General features: G+C 51.9%; 1 protein-coding gene across 1 annotated transcript; it reads right to left on the reverse strand.

The window, feature by feature from the left end:
- Positions 1-995: 995 nt before the first annotated feature.
- RND3 (Rho family GTPase 3) lies at positions 996-20,443 on the reverse strand. Its single transcript, XM_038565189.1, has 5 exons — positions 20,090-20,443; positions 19,387-19,474; positions 7,800-7,909; positions 4,635-4,769; positions 996-3,046 (listed from the first exon to the last, which is right to left on the reverse strand). Exons 1-5 carry the CDS (start codon positions 20,237-20,239, stop codon positions 2,795-2,797), a joined length of 735 nt encoding a protein of 244 aa, XP_038421117.1. The 5' UTR covers positions 20,240-20,443; the 3' UTR covers positions 996-2,794.
- Between the last annotated feature and the right edge of the window lie 2,357 nt (positions 20,444-22,800).

Genomic DNA, 22,800 nt, shown 5'->3' on the forward strand with positions numbered 1-22,800 from the left:
TCCTCGTGCTTGCTGAATTTTTTCACAAGGCTATCCTATTATGTCAATGCGCTTTAACTTTGTTCTTTCGTGCCAGCTCCTCTGGTTTTCCCCTTGGTTTGTGCTTCTGAGAATTATTTCCAAGCAAGTAACTATCCCTCAAAGATTGCTAAAGTCATTTTTTTTTTTTTTAAATCCACAAGGATGCAGTTTTTATAGGAAATGAGTTAGCTGTGCGGCGAGAAGAGCTGTTTTGAAGTCCTCCGTGGAGTACCCCCTGGACGCTCATGCAGAACATCTATGTAAGGGTTTTAGCTAAAGACCGTTCGTGAACCTACTGGGCTGTGAGGACCCAGGCCACTCATGCTGCTAACCATCCCATGCTTGCATCCTTCAGGTCACTGGAAAAGCTTATACTGTCTTCCTGTGTTAGTGAGAGATGCTGCTACAATAAACAAGGCCATTTCTTCTTATGCTTTATTTTTGTTGTTGTTCCTTCCCTGTAATTGTTCATAGCTCGGTCCTGAGTCATCAACACAACTGGCCTCTGTGAACAAGAACACGCAATCCAAGGTGGATTAGGGATGGAGGCCGGGGGTGGGGGACGGAGTGGGGGACCAAGGGAAGGGAAGCAAACCAGGCTCCTCCACAGAATGAAACCCGTGGCCTGGGACTGCATCACGCTGTCTCACTACTGAAGAGCTCCAGGAATTTCCTATTTCCTTACAATTTTAAGATTCTTTCCCTAGTTTTGAATCTTAGGATCGTAGCTCTTTTGGTCTATGAGCGAATCACTTTGACTACACTCCATTTTCTTCTTGAGATTTGAAAATGATGAAAACCTCTCATCTCTGTGGATTTACCTTTGCCTAAGGAACTTGCACTGTGGGCAAGCCATCAGGAAATTCCAAAGCCTACGAGTTCAGAAAACTTGAGGCCGGATGCTCTCATCAGCTCTATAGTAAAGAACAAAACCAAACAGCTACATCAGAAAGCAGATAAAAGGACAAATCACATTTAGACAAAGACGTGGTTACTTTTTTATTCGAAGGGAAAAAAAAGTATGTTTTAATAAATACTGCGGAAACATTGACCAAACAAACATACAAAGTGACTTCGACACTTAAAAAAATGCAACGCAAGTTCTGCTTTATAACAGTTATAACTTATTTTCTCTTTACAATATTTAAATACAGAAAGCACTTGCCAGCTATTTTGTAATACTGCCCAAAGCATAACGCTGCCTCGATCAAAGCATAGTATGTCGGTAAAACGTCTGTATTTCGTGGGAAATGACGGGAATGGCATTTTCTCGCAGAGACCAAACAAAGTGCTTGTAAGACAAAGAACTGAGTGTTGTAATTACCTTAATCTCCTCTCCTGCCACAATTTAATGGGAGCACAGCTTCAACACTTCAAAAATGAAGCTTTATCATTGGAAAGAAAGCTCGTTTTCAACAAGCGCCAACAATAAACAGGTCAGATCTGGTTTCTTCTCTGAAAGAAGCTCTAAAAGGAACTGGTCAAAAAAATATCTGTAAACTATTTTAAATGCTGATTATTTCACGTAACAACAGCAATCAAGTATTGAACGCGGGCCTTGGCTGAATCCGGGTACGTGAGGTTTAGCAATCGCCCTCTGGAAACGCCCTAGCGTAGTGTCGGGACTGAGCTCGCACACCTTTCCTCTAAGGATTCTCGGAAGCTTAGGTAAGAAGGTCCCTTAGAGTCTTACCGATGTTCTTTGCAAAAAGTGAAATAAAGCAAGAGATCATCAGATGCTGCCAAGCTTTGGAGCTTCATCCCAAGATAACGGGCCTTTTGCTTTTGGTTACTTTTGGTAACGGGATCCCAAAGCTTTACTCACAGATGTGTGCTTTCCGCTGCTATTCCTTCATTATCTCTCCGGGCGAAAATAGTACCTACACTCCCCCCCCCTCCCTTGGATCATTTTCTGACGTCAAACGGAGACACCTCTTATCTGACTCTGCACCTTCATCAATGATGGCAAAAGAAATCACACACCTTCTTTTCTAAACAGCGCACAAAAATATTACACTGAGCAATTTACCACTTTTTAATGACAATCACAATGATGAACAGAACCATCAGACTGAATAAAAACGGACACCCTTTTCTCTATTTGATCTATTTCGTCTTGGTGGCGCCGGTCCGCATTATCTCGCCAGACTCCAGAAGCCTTTCCTCAGAACCATCTTGCTCAGCTAGCTTCGGGGAGGCAAGATTTCAGAGCCTCACGAACTTTTCCTCTGGAGATCCCACGGGTCCTGATACAATTTCCATTTTAATGATGAGCTAGGAGGAAATTAGATCACATCCTCTAGAAAACTAAACGCTAAGGTCACAGTGCCAGGTCCCCGGCGAGGACGGTATATTAATATATACTTTCTGTAAAGGAGATTAAAACATTTAAAAATCAAATCAAAGAGTCGAGATCCATGAAGAGATTGCAACAAAGAGAACGAAAACGCAAGCACCATTCAGAGCGTGATCCTTCTTCGTGGAGGTCCTCGTCGTCCTCCTCCTTCTCTACCTCCAGCCCGGGGGGGATCTCTCTTTTTTGGCATATTTTTCAAGTCACACCTCCCAACTCTTCAACGTGTTCACCATCTGCTCTACGTGCCGAACCTAAGGACGGGATTCCAAAAAGATGAGCATCTTTTCAAACACCTCCTAAGCCGCCGGCATGCGGGACTTGGGCTGTGCACTTCATTCAGATTCCACCTTTTTGCTTCGCGGGTGGGTTCTCTTAGCCGGCCCGGCCCTCCGCTCCGCGCTCCGGGGGGGCGGCCTCTCACATCACGGTGCAGCTCTTGGCTTTGTCCTTCCGTAAGTCCGTGGCGACCGCAGACAGTTCGGGTCTGCTGGGCATGTGTGAGATCCGCTTTGTGGCCCGCTGAGATTTGTTCCGCTTAACGTTTTTATTTGTCTTGTTGACACACGCCAAGGTGGCAACGTGAAAAATGTCTCTGACGCTGTTCTCGGACTGCAGAGCCGAGCACTCGATGTACGTGGCCGCTCCGATCTGTTTGGCCATATTTGCCCCCTGAGAAGTAGAAGAAGGGGTCGCGATCAGCAACGGGTCTTTGGGGAAGATGCAAGTGTCTTCCCAATACCACAAAATAACAACGACTCGTGAACCGTACTTTCAAAGTGTTGCTGCGAAAAAACCGCCCCCAAACCCCTCCTTTTAAACAATTTAATGATTTCTTGATAAATTATAATAACAATGAATTATTTCACTAATATCTGCAGCCAAGACTCCGTCCTAAGGTGTTCGATTCTCATCACTCAATACAGTCCTGGACTTCCCGGAGGTACGAAAGTCTGATTTTTCAGGAGTGTAAATGGGGCTCAAGAGTGGTCGATAAAGACTCATCAATAAGCTGCATAAAAACCGGGGAAGGGCAAGGGATGGAATTTAGAATCGATTTTGAAAGGCGTGGCCAAAATGCATTGAGGAGAGGAACAACACTCTCACGATTCCTGGGGCTTCGGGAAACACACAATACGGAAGGTCCAGCATGGACCAGGCAACCAGGGTGCACAGTAACGAGCACGTGTGCATCAAAAGGACTTATTTAACTAACTAGGTTTTTATTAATTAGATACATAACACCACAGTATTCAAGAAGGTGACCACGACGGACAGTCGTAGCTACTTCGACTTGAAGTCTCTTTAGAACCTGGTTTTAAGTTCATCTGACGCCAATTCTCTTCCCTTCTAGATACTTGGGGGAAACGCCCACGGAAATGACGAGTCTCTAAAAGACCGTTTCATGGGGACTTTGACTTTACTGGCAACGTCCTCCTCAAGTATTTTATTGTGCTGCTGAGTGTAAAGTAAGATCAACCCTCTCAAGAATATTACCAATTTGATCACATTCTCTTTTGGATTTTTTACTTTTTCATTTTTTTTTTAAGACTTATTTATTCATGAGAGACACAGAGAGAGGCAGAGACACAGGCAGAGGGAGAAGGAGGCTTCCTGCAGGAGCCCGATGTGGGACTCGATCCTGGGACCCACGGGTCACGCCCTGAGCCCCAGGCAGGTGCTCAACCCCTGAGGCCCCCAGGCACCCCTAGATTTTTTAACTTTAATCCCAGTGAGCATTGCAGAGACATACAAGGGGTGGACTACGAGCCTCTGTCTACACTCAGGTATCAAGTGTCACGTGATTACCCTACTGAACAACAGAACTGTTCTCATTTTGAAAGATGTTTTCCAAACTTGTCCTGTTTATGCTCACACACAGATCCTCACGTAATCCAAGCTCATTCTACAGCATAACTCAAGGGTCGTCAACCTGAGGCCGACCATTGGTTGAGCCCTTAGAAAAGCGGCTCCTTTTTATCATGAGTGATATCCTACTTCTTTTTGTTTTTAAGATTTTGTTTATTTATTCATGAGAATACACAGAGAGAGAGAGAGACAGAGACAGACAGAGACAGAGAGACAGAGACACAGGCAGAGGGAGAAGCAGGCTCCATGCAGGGAGCCTGACGTGGGACTCGATCCCGGGACTCTAGGATCACACTCTGGGCCAACAGCAGGTGCTAAACCGCTGAGCTCCCCAGGGGGCCCCAATGTCCTACTTCTGAAAACCCTATCTGCACCCCGACAGTGTACGTACCTGGTCATAGGACACCGGGGTCTGTCTGTGGTTGGAGAGCTCTACCAATGTGCTGACATCTGTCCGGAGGTCAGATTTGCAGCCAACCAAGAGCATTTTGGTGTTGGGGCAAAACTCCTGGATCTCACCTTTCCACTACAGGGAGAGACAAGAGAGATGAAGAGTCAACAATGTGCGGGCATCTGTAGGTCGGTGCCCGGAATGGGGCACAAAAGGAACATTTAGGAGTGTCCCTTGAGATGAAGAAGCACACCTGCATTTACCTTCTAAGTAGACATTAACTTTTCCTCTTTAAAATCTTATGTATTTAGTCTAGAGAGCGTGCATGTGAGTCGAGGGAGAGGCAGGCTCCCGGCCGACAGTGAGCCCGATGCAGAGCTCGGCCCCCGGGACCATGACCTGAGCCAAAGGCAGACACACTCAACTGGCTGAGCCACCCGGGTGCCCCCAAACTTTACTACTTTTTAAAGTGGATCCACTGGGGAACACTCGTGTGTATTCTCATCTATCCTCCCTCTCTGTGCGGCTCGTGACCAGTCCCTACTACAGGAGAGTTGTAGGGTGCTGCTGTCAGAAGGCGGCTTCAATAATTTCTTGATTATTGGGGTATCTCTGCAAGATGAAAGTGCCTGAGGAATGATTATATGTTCTAACAAGTACTATGCCCTCAGATTCATGGAGCTGGTACTTCCCAGCACGGAAGGCTGGGGGGGAAGGCAGAGGAAGCACAAGCACGAGTATGCACCTCCAAGGCCCATCGAGGATGACTGCACAGCTCCCCTGAGCTGGAATTGCTGATGAGGTTTCCGGGGCTGGAGACAATGTTCATGAACAGACTGTCCTGCCCTTAAGGAACCTCCACTCAGGTGACTGGACCAACACGGACTGCGGCCTGGTCAAAAAGGCCCATCTCCTGGGCCCCTGGGAAAGCATCTGGTCCTAAGTGCAGAGGCCCTGAAGTCAGCTTTAAATTACCCAAGTTGTTTACTATTTCAATTTCAATTCAGTCCAATTGCCTACTTGTTGCAAGACTTGACGAGAATTATTAGAACCTCCAGAGATGCCTAAGCAGGGAATTCCAACTTCCTCTTAAAGAGCAGACAACTGCGTTCTTGTGGTTCCATTTACTCAAGCTCAAGGCTACCATCAGGATGGGAGTGAAGGGTGGGCACCTGACAGGATGAGCACTGGGTGTTACACTATATGTTGGGCAAATTGAACTCCAAAAAAATGTATACAAATAATAATAAAAACTGGTCAACTGAACTGTCACCTAAGAAATACAATGCAGCACACAGAGAATAATAAAAATAAATAAATAAAATTTAAGAAAGACCAGTTGACCATTAAAAAAAAAAAAAAGGATGGGAGTGAAGGGAGGGCACCTGAAGAGATGAGCACTGGGTGTTACACTATATGTCGGCAAATGGAACTCCAAAAAATAATAATAATAATAATAATAATAATAATAATATAATAATAAAAAAGAATAAAAATAAAATTTAAAAAGACCAGTTGACCATTCAAAAAAAAAGGATGGGAGTGAAGGGTTCAGAATGTTACCAGGAGAGCTCTGGTTCCTGGGGAGGGGGCACCAGAGGGCTGCAATCGGGAACCAGATGGGCTCACCCAGGCCCCGTGCTCAAATACGCATCGAGTGCTCTACTAGGTACCGTGGTCATCACAAAGGTGAGGACAGGGGTGCGGAATTCACCGAGGGGCGAGGGTGACCAAGCCACGTGTACAATACAAGGTAACGGGGACGTCCTGCAGGAGCCGTTTAGCAGACCGCTGGAGGCAGCATGTGCAGATCTAGAGGCGCACCTGGGGCAGACCCAGGGACGGGACGCACTTCCCATGAAAGCCTTGGGTATCCGCCAACCGCCTCCCTCCTTCCTTCCTTCCCACCAGAGTTATTACAAGCATCTACCACTTGCTAGAGGGCGCGGACATAGCGACTGGAGGATGAACTGGGGAAAAAAAAAAATTCAAAAAATATTCTGCTTTATGTCACTCGGAACGCGTGGATAGTCAAGGACTTGCGGAATCAATTCATCGAGACAAATCCCAGCACCGGTGATGCTGAGCCTTAAACTTGACACAAACGCAAGACACGTCCATTAATGTCTCTCTAAGGCCAAAGTCACTACATCAGGTCTCAGAAGACAAAAGCAAAATAAAGCAAGAGCAAGGAGTTTCATCCCGAATTATGCGTGACCTGAGGGACAGGAGGAGAACCCCCGGTAAACAAGCGGTGCCTTTCATCTGCACACAGGCAGGGCACGCCCGGGCGGTGCTCGGCGCCACCTGTGCAACGACTCGGGCCGCCCGCTGCACGCCGAGCAGTTGTTTACAGGCGCGGAGGGGAGGAGGCCGGGAAAGGGGTGCTGCTGCCCGGGCGACAAACAGGAGCCTTCGGTGCGTGGGTGCACGACTCACAGCCAGATGGACTTAGAGCCTTTGATCTCCTGCGAAATTCGTATGTAACCGAGCGAACGGCGTTTGTCATGTTTGGTACAGACCCGGGTGCGGGGGGAATAAACCACCTCCAAAGCCGGACACGTAAGACGAGCCGAGCCGCCAACTATCATCTGAAACCTGACGGCGCTGGGGCCAGGACCGGGAACACCTGCCCCCGCCACCAGGTGCCCTCCTGGCCTCGGCCCGGCCCTCCGCCACCCCCAGGCCCTAGACCGTCCTCTCGCGGCCCGAGTGCAGCCGGGCTCCTTCGCTCTGGGATCTCCTCCGTCTGTCACCGCAACTCCCTTAGTCTCAGGTCTGGAAACACCCCTGCGCCCTCCCCGGAGCCGCGCCACCTCCAATAGATGGCATCACAGTACACAGATGGCACCATCATCATCTCAGTACCGCAGTGAGGCCAAACGCGAAGGTGTCCACTGCGGCGCCAGCGCGAGCGCGAGCCGAGCCCGAGCCCGAGCCCGACGGGGACGGTGGATGGGAGCCGGCAGGGCCCTCGCGTTAGGCCTCGGCCCGCAGGGGAACCACGGAGGCTCTTCAACGGCTACGTCGTTTCTTAACAGGAAAGAAAATCTTGCACAGGTTCAGCGTCGAACCTCGTGACGGCCGCGTGGAAACCCGTCGCGGTGTGCGACAGGGCGCGGGCGCTCCCCAGCCCCGAACCGAGCCACCGGCCCCAGCACCTGCCTTTTTCAGGACGCTGTCCAGGGTCTCCGGCCGACTGACGTCAAAGCAAATCAGCACAGCATCCGAATCGGGGTAGGAGAGGGGCCGGACGTTGTCGTAGTAGGGAGAACCTGAGGGAACAGAGATACACACGTTTTCAGATAAACATTCTTCTCTGTCAAACGTCACCTCCACCTCTGGGGTCAGATCACCGGACGATCACGGGGCCCGTCTCCACCTCCCCTGATTCCTGGAGAAGGACGCACACGAGCAAAGGCCCAGCGGTGGGGTCTCATTTCGAGTGGAAGACAATGAAGCCCCCCGACGTCTGTCTTACGATCCAGGGGAGGAGTCCGGGCCTTAAGGTGCAATCTGCCCGGCTGAGTCCCCGAAGGCCCCTGGGGGACGCAGAGCAGACGCGCCAGGAGTCAGGCGGCCTGGGATGCAAATCCAGCTCCACCACTGAGGTTCGGGGGGCTTGGGGGGGGGAGGTGGATTACGACTCTGCACCCCTGACTCTTTATTCTAAAACGAGGATGACGACAGCACCGATCCGGGAGTGGGCGAACCCGGTAGAGACGGGAACTGAGGAAGGGACGGGTAGGTCACACCACGGCCCTGCGGCCCGGCTGCCAGGACAAGCTGAGCGTGGCAAGCACCGCAGTGGAGCTACGTCTTCGGAAAGAGACCGGAGCTCAGGATCTCTCTGGCAACAGGTGGGACCGGTGGGGAGGAGAGGGCCAGCCCCGCGGAGGACCGCGGTGCACGCAGAGCCACCCCGTCGCAGTCACGGGCCTGGGGGACTCCGCGGTACCCCCGGGGTCCACGTTTACAGCCAACTCACTCAACCAAGGGACCATCTCATAGCTCAGACGATTTCTTCCATTTCTCTAAGAACACCAGTTATCATAAGAAGGTGCGACTATGAAACGAAACCCAGCTTGCCAGCGCCGTCTGTTCCTTAAGAACATCACTTTCTGGACACGGACGTTTCATCAGCAGGCGCAGGAAACCCCCTGACGGCCCGTGGGGGGAGTCCAGGAGACAGAGAAGGTCTCAGCTACTGAAGCTTGTTTCGAGACCCAAGTTCAGTTTGACATCCCCTTCCACTTCCAACGGGAACCCAGGACATGTTGTCCCCATAAATCAAAACCTCCGTAGTCAAAGTCAGGAGGAAAGACTCAAGAAGCTTTAAAAATAATCCATTAAACTTCTATCAAAACAACACTTTTCAGCAGGTTGCTCTCGACCTAGAAGTGGCTGTCGCGGGGTGCGTCGTCCCTACTCACGGCCCACCCTGGTTGGTCCCCAGTGTTTACTAGGGGACCCTACGAACACCGTGGGCTCTTCGCTGGCTGCTTCCAGGATGGACGCAGCAACTTCAAGGCGGCTGCGTCTAAGGGGAAGGAGGGGAATGTTCTAGAAGCCAGGAAGAAATCTAAGCCAGGAGTCGTCACGTGCTGCAGCAGCTCCCGACACACTTCTGGAATCAGGGCTCCGGCCTGAGGGACACTGGCAACTCAAAGACGCTTTCCAAAAGATTTAAGGGTTTGGGGTCAAAACACATCAAATCGTCCTAAATATTAAGGCACACTGGAATGAAGTGCTGTGTGGACACGGCAGGGCGCTGCGGCTGCTTTCTCAGCCCCTCGGAGAACGCTGAGGCCGAGAGGATATTCGCCAGCGGCTCACCGATTCGAACGTTTTTATGGGGTCTCAGAAATGAGGCGGCTCAGCGCTGCTTCTGGGCAGAGGTTACTTGGGTATTTGTTCCGTGACGTTCCACTGCAACCCCCCTCGTGGCTGGGTCCAAAGTCTAACTCCGACACCGCTTCTTCGGTCAACATTTAGCAGGTCTCTCGCCAAACACGGAGTCAGAAAATTCCAGATCATAGAGTGGAAATCCGAATACCAGCCGCGTACACGAGGACCTCCTCTGCTCGTCCAAGCCGGCAAGAGCTGCCGTGACCCCGCCCCGCCTCCATCGGCGCAGCGCAGCTCCCAACAACTCCCCGGGTCCGGGGCCTAGCGGGGCCTCGGGGGTCTCTCCCGGAAATCAGTCCCTTACAGAAGACAGCTATGGCACTGGCTGCGTCCCAGCCTCAGTCAGACCTGAGCTTCGGAGAAGGGGCATCTCCAGGGGCTCTCAGGACACAGCCCACGACTCGATGAGCGCGCTCACCACTGACCTTGGATCCGAGAGTGCTCACCCCTCATCCTGGATCTGAGAGTGCTCACCACTCATCCCGGATCCGAGAGTGCTCACAGTCACCCTGGATCTGAGAGTGCTCACCACTCCTCCTGGATCCGAGAGTGCTCACCCCTCATCCTGGATCTGAGAGTGCTCACCACTGACCTTGGATCTGAGAGTGCTCACTACTCATCCTAGATCTGAGTGCTCACCACTCACCCTGGATCCGAGAGTGCTCACCACTCCTCCTGGATCCAAGAGTGCTCACCACTGACCATGGATCTGAGAGTGCTCACTACTCATCCTGGATCTGAGAGTGCTCACCAGTCACCCTGGATCCGAGTGCTCACCACTGACCTTGGATCTGAGAGTGCTCACTACTCATCCTAGATCTGAGTGCTCACCACTCACCCTGGATCCAAGAGTGCTCACCAGTCACCCTGGATCTGAGAGTGCTCACTACTCATCCTAGATCTGAGTGCTCACCAGTCACCCTGGATCCGAGTGCTCACCACTGACCTTGTAATCTGAGAGTGCTCACCACTCATCCTGGATCTAAGAGTGCTCTCACCACTGACCTTATATCTGAGAGTACTCTCCACTGACCTTGGATCTGAGAGTGCTCACCACTCCTCCTGGATCCAAGAGTGCTCACCACTGACCTTGGATCTGAGAGTGCTCACCACTCACCCTGGATCCGAGAGTGCTCACCACACCTCCTGGATCCAAGAGTGCTCACCACTGACCATGGATCTGAGAGTGCTCACCACTCCTCCTAGATCTGAGTGCTCACCACTCACCCTGGACCCGAGACTGTTCACCACTCATCCTGGATCTGAGCCTGTTCACCACTGACCTTGGATCCAAGAGTGTTCACCACTCCTCTTAGATCTGACAGTGCTCACCACTCATCTTGGATCTGAGACTCCCCCTCCCACTCCCCGACAATGGAGACCACCTTTCCCAAGTACAGTTTAACCAAGACATCTGGGGAATTACTATGGCGCTAAAACAATAATCAGCACTGGGACTACCAGTAAAACCCGGAAGTAGATTCAGCACTTAGGTCACTGTGTGGCTGCAGAGCATTCTCCTCCCTCCCTCTGGTACTGGGTTTCCCCTCCCCACCCACTTTTGGCCCCAGAGAGGGTCTGGCTTTGTCTTCAGTCCTCAGCCAAAGGTGGAGACTCCCACTTACTACTATCAAGGGAGCTGCCCCCTGTGCCTCGGAGTACCTGGCGTACCTGTAGTGGTGGCACCTGAAAACGAAACTGTTTGCAACTGAAACCAGAGTCTATGGAGGTTTGCTTCTGCTTTTGTTCTTATTTGCTTTCATATTTTAAATAAAAATACAGGGGCACCTGGGTGGCTCAGCAGTTGAGCACCTGCCTTTGGCCCAGGGCGTGGTCCTGGAGTCCCAGGATCAAGTCCCACATCAGGCTCCCTGCATGGAGCCTGCTTCTCCCTCTGCCTGCGTCTCTCATGAATAAATAAACAAAATCTTAAAAAAAAAAAAAGAAAAGAAAAGAAAAGAAAAGAAAAGAAAAGAAAAGAAAAGAAAAGAAAAGAAAAGAAAGTACATCTGTATGCAAAGGTTCATGAGAAGTAAACCAACTCACTTCCAAGGTAGAGAGCTCTTTTAAAGAGCTTTAACAAGACCTAATTATGAATGACACTTTGATCCTGCCTTATTACTTTTGCTAACGACCAGCACTTTTAGATCAACAAGTGTCCAAAGGTGCTAATAAAAACCGATGCCCACACTTATTAGTTATAAGCATAATTTGTCTAACCACTAACTACAAGAGTAATTTGTCATTAAAGATGAAAAGTCCACTTGTTCATTTTGTTTTTTTGCTGGGGTTAAGGTGAACACTTTTTCGGAATGAAAAATCTGTCTCTATTATAATTTTGTAGTCACGAAAAAAAGACGACATGGAATCATAGAGAACTATCGTACCAGGAAAAGCAGGGCGAAGCAGGGCCGTCAGTTAAAAAACAAATCCTGACTGGACAGCAGGCACCCTGCGTTTCAGCACTCTGAATTCTTCCCAAATCCTCCGTGGCTATAGAGCCCATGTGAGGGTGGGGCGTGATCCCCGAGTGTGGGCCCCCCCAGCAGCCACAGGGACACGGAGGGGACCCCCCCGGGGTGCCCGTGAAGGGACAGCAACACAGGCCAGCAGCTGTGACATGAAGGATCGAGCCCAGGTAGGCAGATGAGCGGGACGGTGCCTGCCTCTACCTCCCGCGTCCCTCCAAAAAAGTCTCCCAACATTCTACTAAGCCAAACAACAACAACAAAAAAATCTAAATTCTACAGATTTAAAAAAGATGCACATGAAAAGCTTCCAGGTTAAGTGTAGACCTGAGCACAGCCCAAGGAAGGGTGCAGCATCATTGGGTAGTCCGCAGGAAGGGCACTGCTTACACACAACCAGGACCCAGCACCCAGGGGTGCCCCCGGGCTCACCCAGTCTGCCCAGGGACTGAGCTCTGCTTGTCAGGTCCAACCCCTTCCTGGCGGGTGCAACAGCTCCAGGCCCCTGGGCAGTCCCTAACACCACAGTTTTGTCACCCTACAGGCAACTCTGTGCACACAGCACTGTCCAGGTCCTGCCTAGTTCACCTATCAGAACATAAAGGGTGGACCCCAGCAAGCTCTATCGTAAAGAAGCACCTGCAGCACGTATGCAACATGGGTCCACACCCCGCCCCGCCCCGCCCAATACACTCAAGGTGCTTTGCTCTGTGTAGACCAGGTAAGTAGGCATTTGGGGCCCTCGGAGCTCCTCGAGCTTGGCTAACGTCAGCAGAGTTCTGAAGGGCTTTTGAAGCTTCAGGTCTGACCATCTTTGTCCTCAAGATCGTGAATTCTGGGTGACGGCACTGTTTCCAGCCCGAGAATAGTCACCAAGTGCCTCACCCAGAAACTAATTCTGCAGACACATAGCTTCTTGCTTCAGTCATCCTTGCACGAAGATAGAACACACCATATATGTCCATAATTAAATGTATACGTAAGAAGATTCGTGCCCAACAGGGAAGCTGTATGGAACCTTTTGCAAAACCAGTTCAAACACTGAGGTTTTATGGGAGCTTGAGAGCTGCAGACCCCTCGAGTTATTTCATAAACACAACTTCCTTTCCTTGAACCTGAAATTGAAAAACTTTCCCGTCCCCCACGAGAAGTTCCTACCAAGAGCAGTAAAATTAGGAATATGGCAGGATGTTGGCAGAGAAAATATATTAACGTTTTAGTGTTTTTAGTGGCCAGCTAGAGAACATCTGTACCCACCAGCAGCTAACAGGTGGGCCTGGATGAATCTGCCCAATTATTACCAGATTCCATTTCCTCATGCCATCGCTACTAAGCATGAAAGCTTCAAATCAGCAATAATCCCAAGAATGTGAATCAAGTCTGGGCAGCACTTCTGTGTCTGGCTTAGTACAAGACTCTTGAACTATTTTCCCAAGCAGCCTGCACTGTAAGCGCAATCCATGCCCATAAAAATGCAACAAACATTCCCAGGGAGGCCATTTCCTTGGTTTCTTTCTAAGTTATTAATTCCTAAATTAAGAAGAATTATGAACAGATTTGATGAAAATTTGAGGGCATTTCTGTGTTCCTATGAAAATACAGTCAGTACTTTCAATTTCTGGGGGCAGGCAGGTATATTGTTGGAGAGGAAGTCTAGGAGGTAGAAATGATGGCTATTTTTGAGCCTGAAATAGAGCATTAGCTTCAACCCCTGATCTTATGGAGATACCTAGAAAATAGAAGAATCAAACTATTTTGCTTAAAGTAGAGCCATTGTATACTGGTCACAGAACTTTAGGGATAAGAGTAGACAGGTATTCTCAAAATTACATGATCGCTCCATGAGAGAGATTGAAGATTCTGTGTCGTATCTACTACTTAAGCGTCTGAGGCCTTGGAGGCGAGTCCCAGGAGTGGATTCACCTGGCCACATGCTGTCCTCAGGCTCACTTTTCAAGATCAATGCGCACAACTCCTGATGAAACTTCCGAGGCAGCTTACATGCCACGACAATGAAATTACGGGCGTCTCTGGGTCAAGTTGCCAATGTATAGTGACCGAGAAGACGTTTGAAGGGCATCACAAAATGGCCAGGGCACAACTAATTCACCTGGCACAGCCCACCCGGCACCATGAGCTACCTGGAGAAATTATTGGTCCTCGGTGTCCTATCTACAAGCTAGAACTGGGTTAATGAGGAAACATCTGTTTATTTCAGGTGGCATCTGAATGACCAACCTGGACACCTCACTGAAATGCGCAGAACCTAGCAAGAAACCAGGTTGGGGGAAAAAAAAAAAACAGTACTAAATGAGATTTTTTAAAAGGTCTAGAGATAAATATAGACTGAAAAAGGGAATTTATACCCTTTTTTTTAAAAAAATGCTTGGTGGACAAATCTCCAAATGTAGTTTTATGTATTGCTTATTGGGAATCACTATACACTGCCTGTCTTACGGAGTTTCAGGGTGAAAATGGAGTTGAGTCCGGTTTTGAGACTCAGCTGCTAGGGATCATTACCACCTTAAAATCTAACTGGTTTTCTGCAGTTGTGCCCCAGATATTCACATCCTAAGTCCTCCTGCTTCCCTGGCCTCTTTGTAAATTTTTGCCCCGCTTTCTTTCTCTACCGAGATTCATTTAAGTGAGAAAGTTTCAAGTTTCAGAATCTTGTGGTCACTGAAGGCCATTAAATGTAGGCATGTTTTCAAGTGGGAGGGCTGTTAAGGACTTCCTAAGGATGGAGTCAACTCTGGAGCCAAGGGAAGAATTGTGGTGAGCTTCAATGGGAGGAGTCACGGGTCAGGCGTGGGGGCTGGCTCTGGGGCCTCTGACTAGTCTCTGGATCCTCTTGCTGTGAGGTGAATCTGGCTTTCCAATGTGTGGGCCCACCCTCCTCTAAGCCAGGACTAGAGTTCCAAGGCCGAGGCCCAGAGAACCTCGGGGGCAGGGACCACTGCTCCCATGGCGTCTGGCTGTCTTCCTGCACACAGATGGCCTTGAAACATGTTGACTGGTTTTAGAATCATTTCTATAGGTCTTGCCTTGATGGGTTAATTTCCATGTTAAGTCACCAAACAAGGGACCAGTGAACTCTTCTTGAAGCCACTTTTCTGGGTTAATTACATACTGATCCCCAACACAGCTGGGAACACTTCTAGGTCTGTCAAGAAATATTTCAGTTGGGAGCTTGCCTCGAAGACCATTCTTCTAATGTGATGGGGTAGGTACAAATGCAATACGCATCCACTTGTGTTTGCACCGGAGTTTGTCCTCAAAGTCAGGCCCGTAAGGGTAATTGAGGTTTTTCTCTCTTAAGTATACGATTTAAAGAATACTACATTCTCTGTTAATTATGCTAAAAACACAGGAAGTGCTAACTTTAGCACCCACGGGCTAAAAGCAGCCTGTATCTTGACAAGATTCAAAAGAGTGTTCATGAGGCAATAGCATAGTTATTGTGGGGGAATTTTAGCAGCTGAATGGAGTATTTTATAACTAATAATACGCCTTAAATAAAATGCGCATTAACTTGCATTGGTTAAAAACTGGCATGAATGATTATTGCTCCCGTGTGCTGAAATGATACCATCAGCAAATCACTTAGAAAAAGATATGGTGATCCTTAAGTGACTAAGTCTCTGTTATCAGGAAGCATTTGGCTTCTTGCTTCAAACTGCTTCTGTGCTTGGCAAATGTGGCACGTTCTGAAAACACAAGGTATTAGGACCACTTTGGGCTCCCTTGTCACTTCAAAATGTTGACACCACTACCCACTGTTTTGCAGGCACTCACTGAGCTCATCTGAAAAACCACTGGGTGCATTTCTGCAACTGATAATAAAAAGGCTCATCTTATCAACAGAAGGGGAATATGTCATTAAAATACAGATAGGCCAGATCTGCATGCAAAGACCACCTTTAAATTTCCCCTTCCCCTTTAGAGGATTGATAATAACATTACTTGGTTTTGTCTACTTTGGGGGGGAGGGGGAGGCGTGGTGGCTGGAAGAACTCCAAGCAGCTATATAAGAAATCAAGTGGCAAATTGCCATTTGTGGTTGCTTTTATTGGTCTGTGCCTTGAGGGTGGGAGGGAGGAAGTGTTTCCTACCTGAGGAGGACCGAAAGGGTGGGTCAGCACTAGGGACTCCTGACTAGGGAAATACACTGCACCCCGGGTGGAGCGGGCACTTGGGTATGGGAACCGAACAAAATTAGGTCAACACAGGTTGCCTCTCAGCTACACTAGGCTGGGAGAGCTTCCTTCTCCCCCCTCCCCGCCCCAGCAGGGCCATAGGAGTCTTAGGGGAGAGACTATAAAGCAACACTGCACCCCTAGGCCTAACAGAGGCCCTGTTCATCTAGGAATGGAAAGAATGGAGGGAGAGAGAGTGCGAAGGACTGTTAAATACTCTGCCTCAAAAAGTGGGGAATCAGTTCTCTTGTCTTGGTGCAAAGAGGGCCCACATACCGGACTTACACTTGATGTTCTTTCCTACATGCAAATTAGCAATTTTGCCTATGCACCTATGCATGATTGCATGACCCCCGGGGTGGGGCGGGGGAGACCATTTATGAGGCGCTGTCCAAGTAAAGAAGCCACAAGAGAACTACTTCCGTCTCCTAAATGCTTGCCCCTCTGCCAAGAGGCTAGACAGGATGTGAATACCACCCAGAAGGTCAATGCTGATGCCATCTGTCTTCCTACCTAAAAGAAGTTAGGCGTACCTCATTTTTTTCTACTAACCGTAAACTTTCACAAAGTTCTAGAAGGCAGAAAAAGATCTGACATTTAGGACTTTAGAGGCTTTGGCTCCAATGTTCAGTCCAGTTCAGTTAAACTGATAGAAGCTGGGAAAAAAAAAAAAAATGTATCAAGAGGCACTGGACATTTGCAATTATTTTCACAATCTGAACTAAACAAATGTCTCAGTGGGCAAAGAAAATGTCAAATATTTGTCAAGAACTAAACCTGTTCAGAAATTTGTGATGAAAAAACCTTGAGGTGAAGTAGAAAAATGTTCAATACTCCACGAGCCGCTTGACACAATGGCTCTTGCTAGATGTTTATCAGGGACCATAAACCTTTCTTGGTAGAAACAGTCTATTTTTAGAATTTAAGAAATGCTTCATGACCAGGCTTAATCACTTAACATTTCACCTCACCAACAACCTAATAGGATTCTAAACAATACCCTTATGCCTTTTTGTTCCCATTTGTATAAATCTAAATTTCAGCTAAGATTTCATTACTGGATGATTCTGCAATGTGAGGTTTCTTAATCAGTTTTTTTTTTCAAACACTTATATTTTAGTTAAACATGCACAGGTTTTGTTTTCATTAAATAAAAATACAAGTGATTATTTCACTACAGACTTCGTTTCAGGTGATTATCTTTAATGCGATGAAAGGCAGTGTTCATAAAGTTGCCATTCTTTGTGAACAGGTAATTCAGCGGTAATAAATGTCAGGGAATCTCATCTCCTTGGAAACTGTGCATATGATTATTCATGTAACAGGTTTTCCTGGGTGACTACTGCATGCAAGGCGTGAGCTTACATGTGCGGGGACTACAAACTCTCCGGGAAGGAGGAAGCAACGGAGAATCTCTGAAGTGCTCTTACCCGACCAAGCACTGACCACATTTTGTTTGTCATCCAGCCTTTGAAAAAACAATATGCCTTTTCTCTCCTAAAAACAAAGTCAATTTAGCCCTTTGGTCGCCTCCTATAAACGCTCCATTGGTGGTCCTCTGACTCAGGAGGCAGGACACAGGGGAGGCATGATCCAGCATTCCTGGGAGCCCAGCCATGCCCCCTCCCGCCCCACACGGGGCTCCTTCCCAAATCTGCCAGGAAGCGGGGGCTCCCTTCAGAGCCCGGCTGGCTCTCTGGGTGGTGCGAGGCCCAGCAGGGGACGCCAGGGCCCCTGGGCCCACCGAGGTCCTGGGAAACAAAAAGACTGGCCGCTTTCGCGTGCAAGGCCAAGGAGTATGCAGCTGGGGGAGGGAGGTCCTGCGCTTTGTCTAGCTCTGCACCCCCCACCCCCAAGGGGACAGGAGACTCAGGGAGGCAGCGATTTGCACACAGAAATCCCCAGTAACCAGTACTAAGAGCTAAACACAGTCGTTGCCTTTTTTTTTTTCATAAACAGTGGATCAGAATCACAGACCCCACTCCTGAATGATTCTTATCCTGCATTGGGCCCCTACAGGCTGGGGGGTGGAGTAGGCCGCGGGGGAGCCCGGCGGCGGAGGGGCCCCGGCGGGAGGAGCCGCAGGAGCAAGGGCGCCTGGCACCTGGGCGCGTGGGCGCTGTGGGCGCCTGGCGCTGTGGGTCACAGCCTCCCGGCCACGTGCACAGCCGCGCGCGGGGCTCCCTGCGGCCCGACCGAGCCGACTCCCCGCGACCCTCGGGGGCTGCGGGCGGCTGCTGGGCCACAGGCGCGTCCCCGGCCTCGGGGCCCCTCTCCCGCCGCAGCCCCGCAGCCGCTCCCCACCCGCTGCGCCCGCCTCCCGCGGCTCCTCCCCCTGCAGAGGCTACACCTCCGGGAAGCGGGATTCCCCCGCCCCCCCCCCCGCCCCAGCTTCCCCGCGCCGCAGGGGGGCCGGGCACCAGCCCTGGGGCCGCCGGGGCCTCCCGCCCGCACCCCCGCGGCCGCCCCGCGCCCGGGACCCGGTGACCCGGCCTTGAACCCCGGACCCCTCAAGATAATTCACCGCGACGCCGAGGATTCAGCGGGACAGGAAGGTCAAGGCCGGCGGAGGGTGATGCAGGGGGGCCGGGAGGGGGGCGGGGGGGCCGGGATCTGCGCGTCCGCACCCACGCGGCGCGGCCGGCCGGCTGCCGGACTCCCGGCCCCGCGCCCCTCCGACCCGCGCCCCTGCGTCCCCTCCACCCAGTGCCCCTGCGCCCCCCGGCGCCCCTGCGCCCCCTCCACCCCGCGCTCCTCCGCCCTCCACCTAGCGCCCCTCCACCCCGTGCCCCTGCGCCCCCCGGCGCCCCTGCGCCCCCCTGCCCCTGCGCCCCCCCGCACGTCCCGGCCGCTCGCGCCCCCGCTGCTGACCCCGCACGCGCTCCCCACACGCGGGGCTGCGTGGCTCCGGGCACTTTGTCCCCCTCCCGGCGCCCCGCGGCCCCCGCAGCCGTCAGCAGGTCGGCTCCCGGAGGGGCGCACGCAGCCCCCCGACCTCGGGCCACCTGGCTGTCCCCTTCGGCCCCACTCCCTCCCCCCGCCCCGCCCCGCCCCGCCCGGCGGGGACCGCGGGCACCCGAGGCGGAGGCGAAGTCACCCGAAGTCACCCGGGGCCGCGGGGAGCCACGCGCTGGGGCCCGGGACCCGCCCCGAGCGCCACGCGGCCCGACGGTCTCTTACCCGACGTGTCCCACAGGCTCAGCTCTATCCTTTGTGTGTCGATCTCAAAACTGGCCGTGTAATTCTCAAACACCGTGGGGACGTAATTCTGGACAGACAGCGGACAGAGGAGGGAGAGAGGGCGCAGAGGTTACCGGAGGTGCGCGACACCCGCAGAGCGCCCTCGAAACCCGCCTCCTCGCTCCCCGATTGGAAAAAGACAAGAAAAGAGGGGGAAAGCCGCACACGCGAGACGGCCGGAGCGACCCCGAAGGCCCCGAGTGCCCTCCGCGCTATGGGGACGCGGCCGCCGAGCCTCCTCCGCGCTATGGGGACCCGGCCGCCGAGCCTCCTCCGCGCTATGGGGACGCGGCCGCCGAGCCTCCTCCGCGCTATGGGGACGCGGCCGCCGAGCCTCCTCCGCGCTATGGGGACGCGGCCGCCGAGCCTCCCCGTTATGGGGAAGCGGCCGCCGAGCCTCCGCGCTCTGGGGACGCGGCCGCCGAGCCTCCGCGCTATGGGGACGCGGCCGCCGAGCCTCCGCGCTATGGGGACGCGGCCGCCGAGCCTCCCCACCCGCCCGCGCGCACCGGAGCCGGCAGGTGTCGGCCGCCGGAGCGGAAGGTGCAGACGCGTCCCCGGGGGCTCGCGGGTCACCGCCCGGCCGGGGGCGCGGGGGGCTCGGGGGGCGCGGCGGGGGGCAGGCGGGGCCCGGCGCGCTCACCTCGGGGAAGCAGTCCTTGGCGAAGACGTGCAGCAGCGCCGTTTTCCCGCACTGACTGTCCCCCACCACCACGATCTTGCACTTCACGTTCTGATTAGGATCCATGATCGATTTACTGGACAATTTCTGGCTGGCCCTTCTCTCCTTCATTGATCTTGCCTTCTTTTCTCTTGGAACAGGAATTTTCTCTTTTGGAGGAAAAAAAAAAAAAAGAGAGAGAGAGAGAGGAGAGAGTTCCGTCTCTCTGGAAGCCGGTCTGGAAACAGGAGGCGGGCGGGGCGGCGGGGCGGCGGGGCTTGGGGGCGCAGGCGACCCTCCCCTCCGCGAGTCTCAGGCCGGCTCGGCGCGCCGCCCGCGTCCACCTCAGCCCGACTGCTTTGTCTCCCGCGCCCGGCGCCGCTTTATAGGCCGGGCCTTCCAATCCTCTTTCTCAATGAGCCGGGAAGCGACCCGCCTCCTGCCTCCGCGGGGCCGCGAGCGGGGCGGTCCCCTCGCCGCGGAGAGCGCGCCCCGGGCGCCCTCTAGGGTGGCCGCGCGGGATGGCGGTGCGCACCGAGCGGGCCGCGGGACCCCGGAGGGGGGGGGTTGGGGGGCTTGGGGGGCGGGGGGGGGGGTCCGGGGGGCGGGGACTGGCTTTTATTAGGGTTCCCGAGCGGGCCGCTTGGCGGAGGCCGCAGGAACGTCGGTGAGAGCCAACGCGCTTCTCACCCAAGTTCAGGCAGCTCAGGCGCCGAGGAAGCAGCCAGTCTCGGGTTGGGAAGGGTTAAGCGCTTGCATTCTTTTTTTTTTTTTTTTTTTAAGGCATGGTTTCTATCACCTATGTAGGCCAGGGAACAATAGTTGAGCCAGGCTATTTCGGATGCGGGAACTGGCCTGTCTGGGTCACAGCGACACAGGGGCTTCCAAAACTGTCACTCAGGAGGAGGCAGGAGGGTTTTGAGGAGTGCCCAGCTGAGGTGGGAACAGGAAAGAAAAAAAGAAAAGAAAAAAGGAAGAGGAAAAGAAAAGCAGAAGATGCTTATAACTGAGTGTGAAAGTCTTGTGCAGTCAGCCCCACTGTCCCAGGAACCCAAAGGTGCAGGGCAGCGGCTGCCCGGTTCCAGGAAGGAGACTGGGTAGGCGGGTGTGCGGCCCTGCCCCGTGTCCTCCCTCCGTAGCCTTCCCTCCCCCAGGATCAAAGATGAGCCCAGATACCACAACTGTGCCCAGCTGGAGAACACAGGTACAGCTCCCTGCTCCCTCTCCTCCTCTCTTCCAGGCGGTCCCCTGACACACACACACACACACACACACACACACACCCAAAAAGGAGGAGCAAAATGGCCACGCATCTGTTGCCTCCCCTATCAGAGGTCCTTCTTTACCATCTGGATCTCCCGTGTTTCCAATGGAAAGGTTTCAACTATTAAACTGTAGTAAAGACATTGGCCAAAAGTCTCATAGGTACCCTTGTTGGAGACTTGTAGGCTTGTAAATGAGAAGGTGAGGCAAAAACCCAGAATGTTCGGTGTGCCTGGGTGGCTCAGGTAGTTCATGGACTGTCTGTGACCCTTCATGACCCTGGGGGCCTGTGACAGAACCTGGCATTTGGCTCCCTGCTGGGGGGGGGAGTCCCAAGGCTCCAAGGTTCCCTCTCCCCCTGCTCCTATCTGTGCTTCTGCTCTCTCTTACTCTCTCTTTCTCTCTCAAATGAATAAACAAAATCTTAAAAAAAAAAAAAAAAAAGGAAAAAAAGAAACCCCAGAATGTTCAGCATGGGGAATGAGAAGGCACTGAAACGGGGCTAAAAACACAGATGTAAGTATCCGGTGAGATGAGAGAAAAAAAAAAAAGTACTACTAATGATCATGAAGCCTCATGGATCCCGGGGGTGGTCATGTCTCTGCTTCCGAACTGACAAAACTGGAGCCCCTCAGGGAGGACCCTTCCGCAGACCCAGGGAGAGGGTGTGTGTTGATACACAGGCAGGGCTGACCCAGAGAAGAAGGGGGAGCTGGCCCCGATCAAGGTCCCAAAGCAGCAAAGTATTGTCTGTAGGACTTTAGTCCTCCTCACAAACAGGGACGTGGGTCCCAATGAATGAGGGAGACACCGTGCCCATGTCACCCCTTGAGGGTGCACGAAGTGCTTCGATAGGTTACAGACACAAAAAAAGTTCTAAGGAATAGTAGCCTCCTCAATGTCCTTGATCCCGCCTTCCCTACTTAAGCACAGGAAGCTTTCATCAAATTATTTGCTCGTTTGTCTGAGAAGCAATGGGTGCAATGGCCGGGGCCAGGGGGTCACCAAGAAGTGCATCCGTGTGACCCTAGACGAGTTCCTCAACCTCTTGGAGCCTCAATGGCATCATCTCTTACACAGGAATCCTAAGAGTAACAATGAGGACATGCAAGGGAACTTTGTGGAGTAGTTTCTGGCACAATAAAGAATCTCTACGTTGCCTTATGTTTTGCCTGTAACTCCCATTTACATGTCTTGGAATTATTGAACATACCTCGGGAAATACTAGCCTCATTGGCGGACTCCTTAATTAGTACGGGGAGAAGAGGTCCACCCTTCTTTCGGATTCTTAACTTAAAAAGTTGCCCTTTTCTAGAGATACGATGTGAACTTCCATTTTACGGTATTGACATGGTCTATGCGGTTAAGCCACCCTAACTAGCAATAATTATGAATTATTAGTGTTTGGCTGACAGTGAATAGGCATGTAA

Source organism: Canis lupus, chromosome 19 (genome assembly GCF_011100685.1).
Source record: "Canis lupus familiaris isolate Mischka breed German Shepherd chromosome 19, alternate assembly UU_Cfam_GSD_1.0, whole genome shotgun sequence".
NCBI classification, from domain to species: Eukaryota; Metazoa; Chordata; class Mammalia; order Carnivora; family Canidae; genus Canis; species Canis lupus.

Excerpts from the sequence above, each read along its gene's own strand:
- RND3 (XM_038565189.1), bottom strand. The coding sequence starts at position 20,239 with ATGAAGGAGAGAAGGGCCAGCCAGAAATTGTCCAGTAAATCGATCATG. Across the intron at positions 7,910-19,386 it reads GAGCCTGTGGGACACGTCGG|GTTCTCCCTACTACGACAAC; the intron begins GTAAGAGACCGT and ends CTGTTCCCTCAG. Across the intron at positions 3,047-4,634 it reads CCCCGGTGTCCTATGACCAG|GGGGCAAATATGGCCAAACA; the intron begins GTACGTACACTG and ends TCTACTTCTCAG.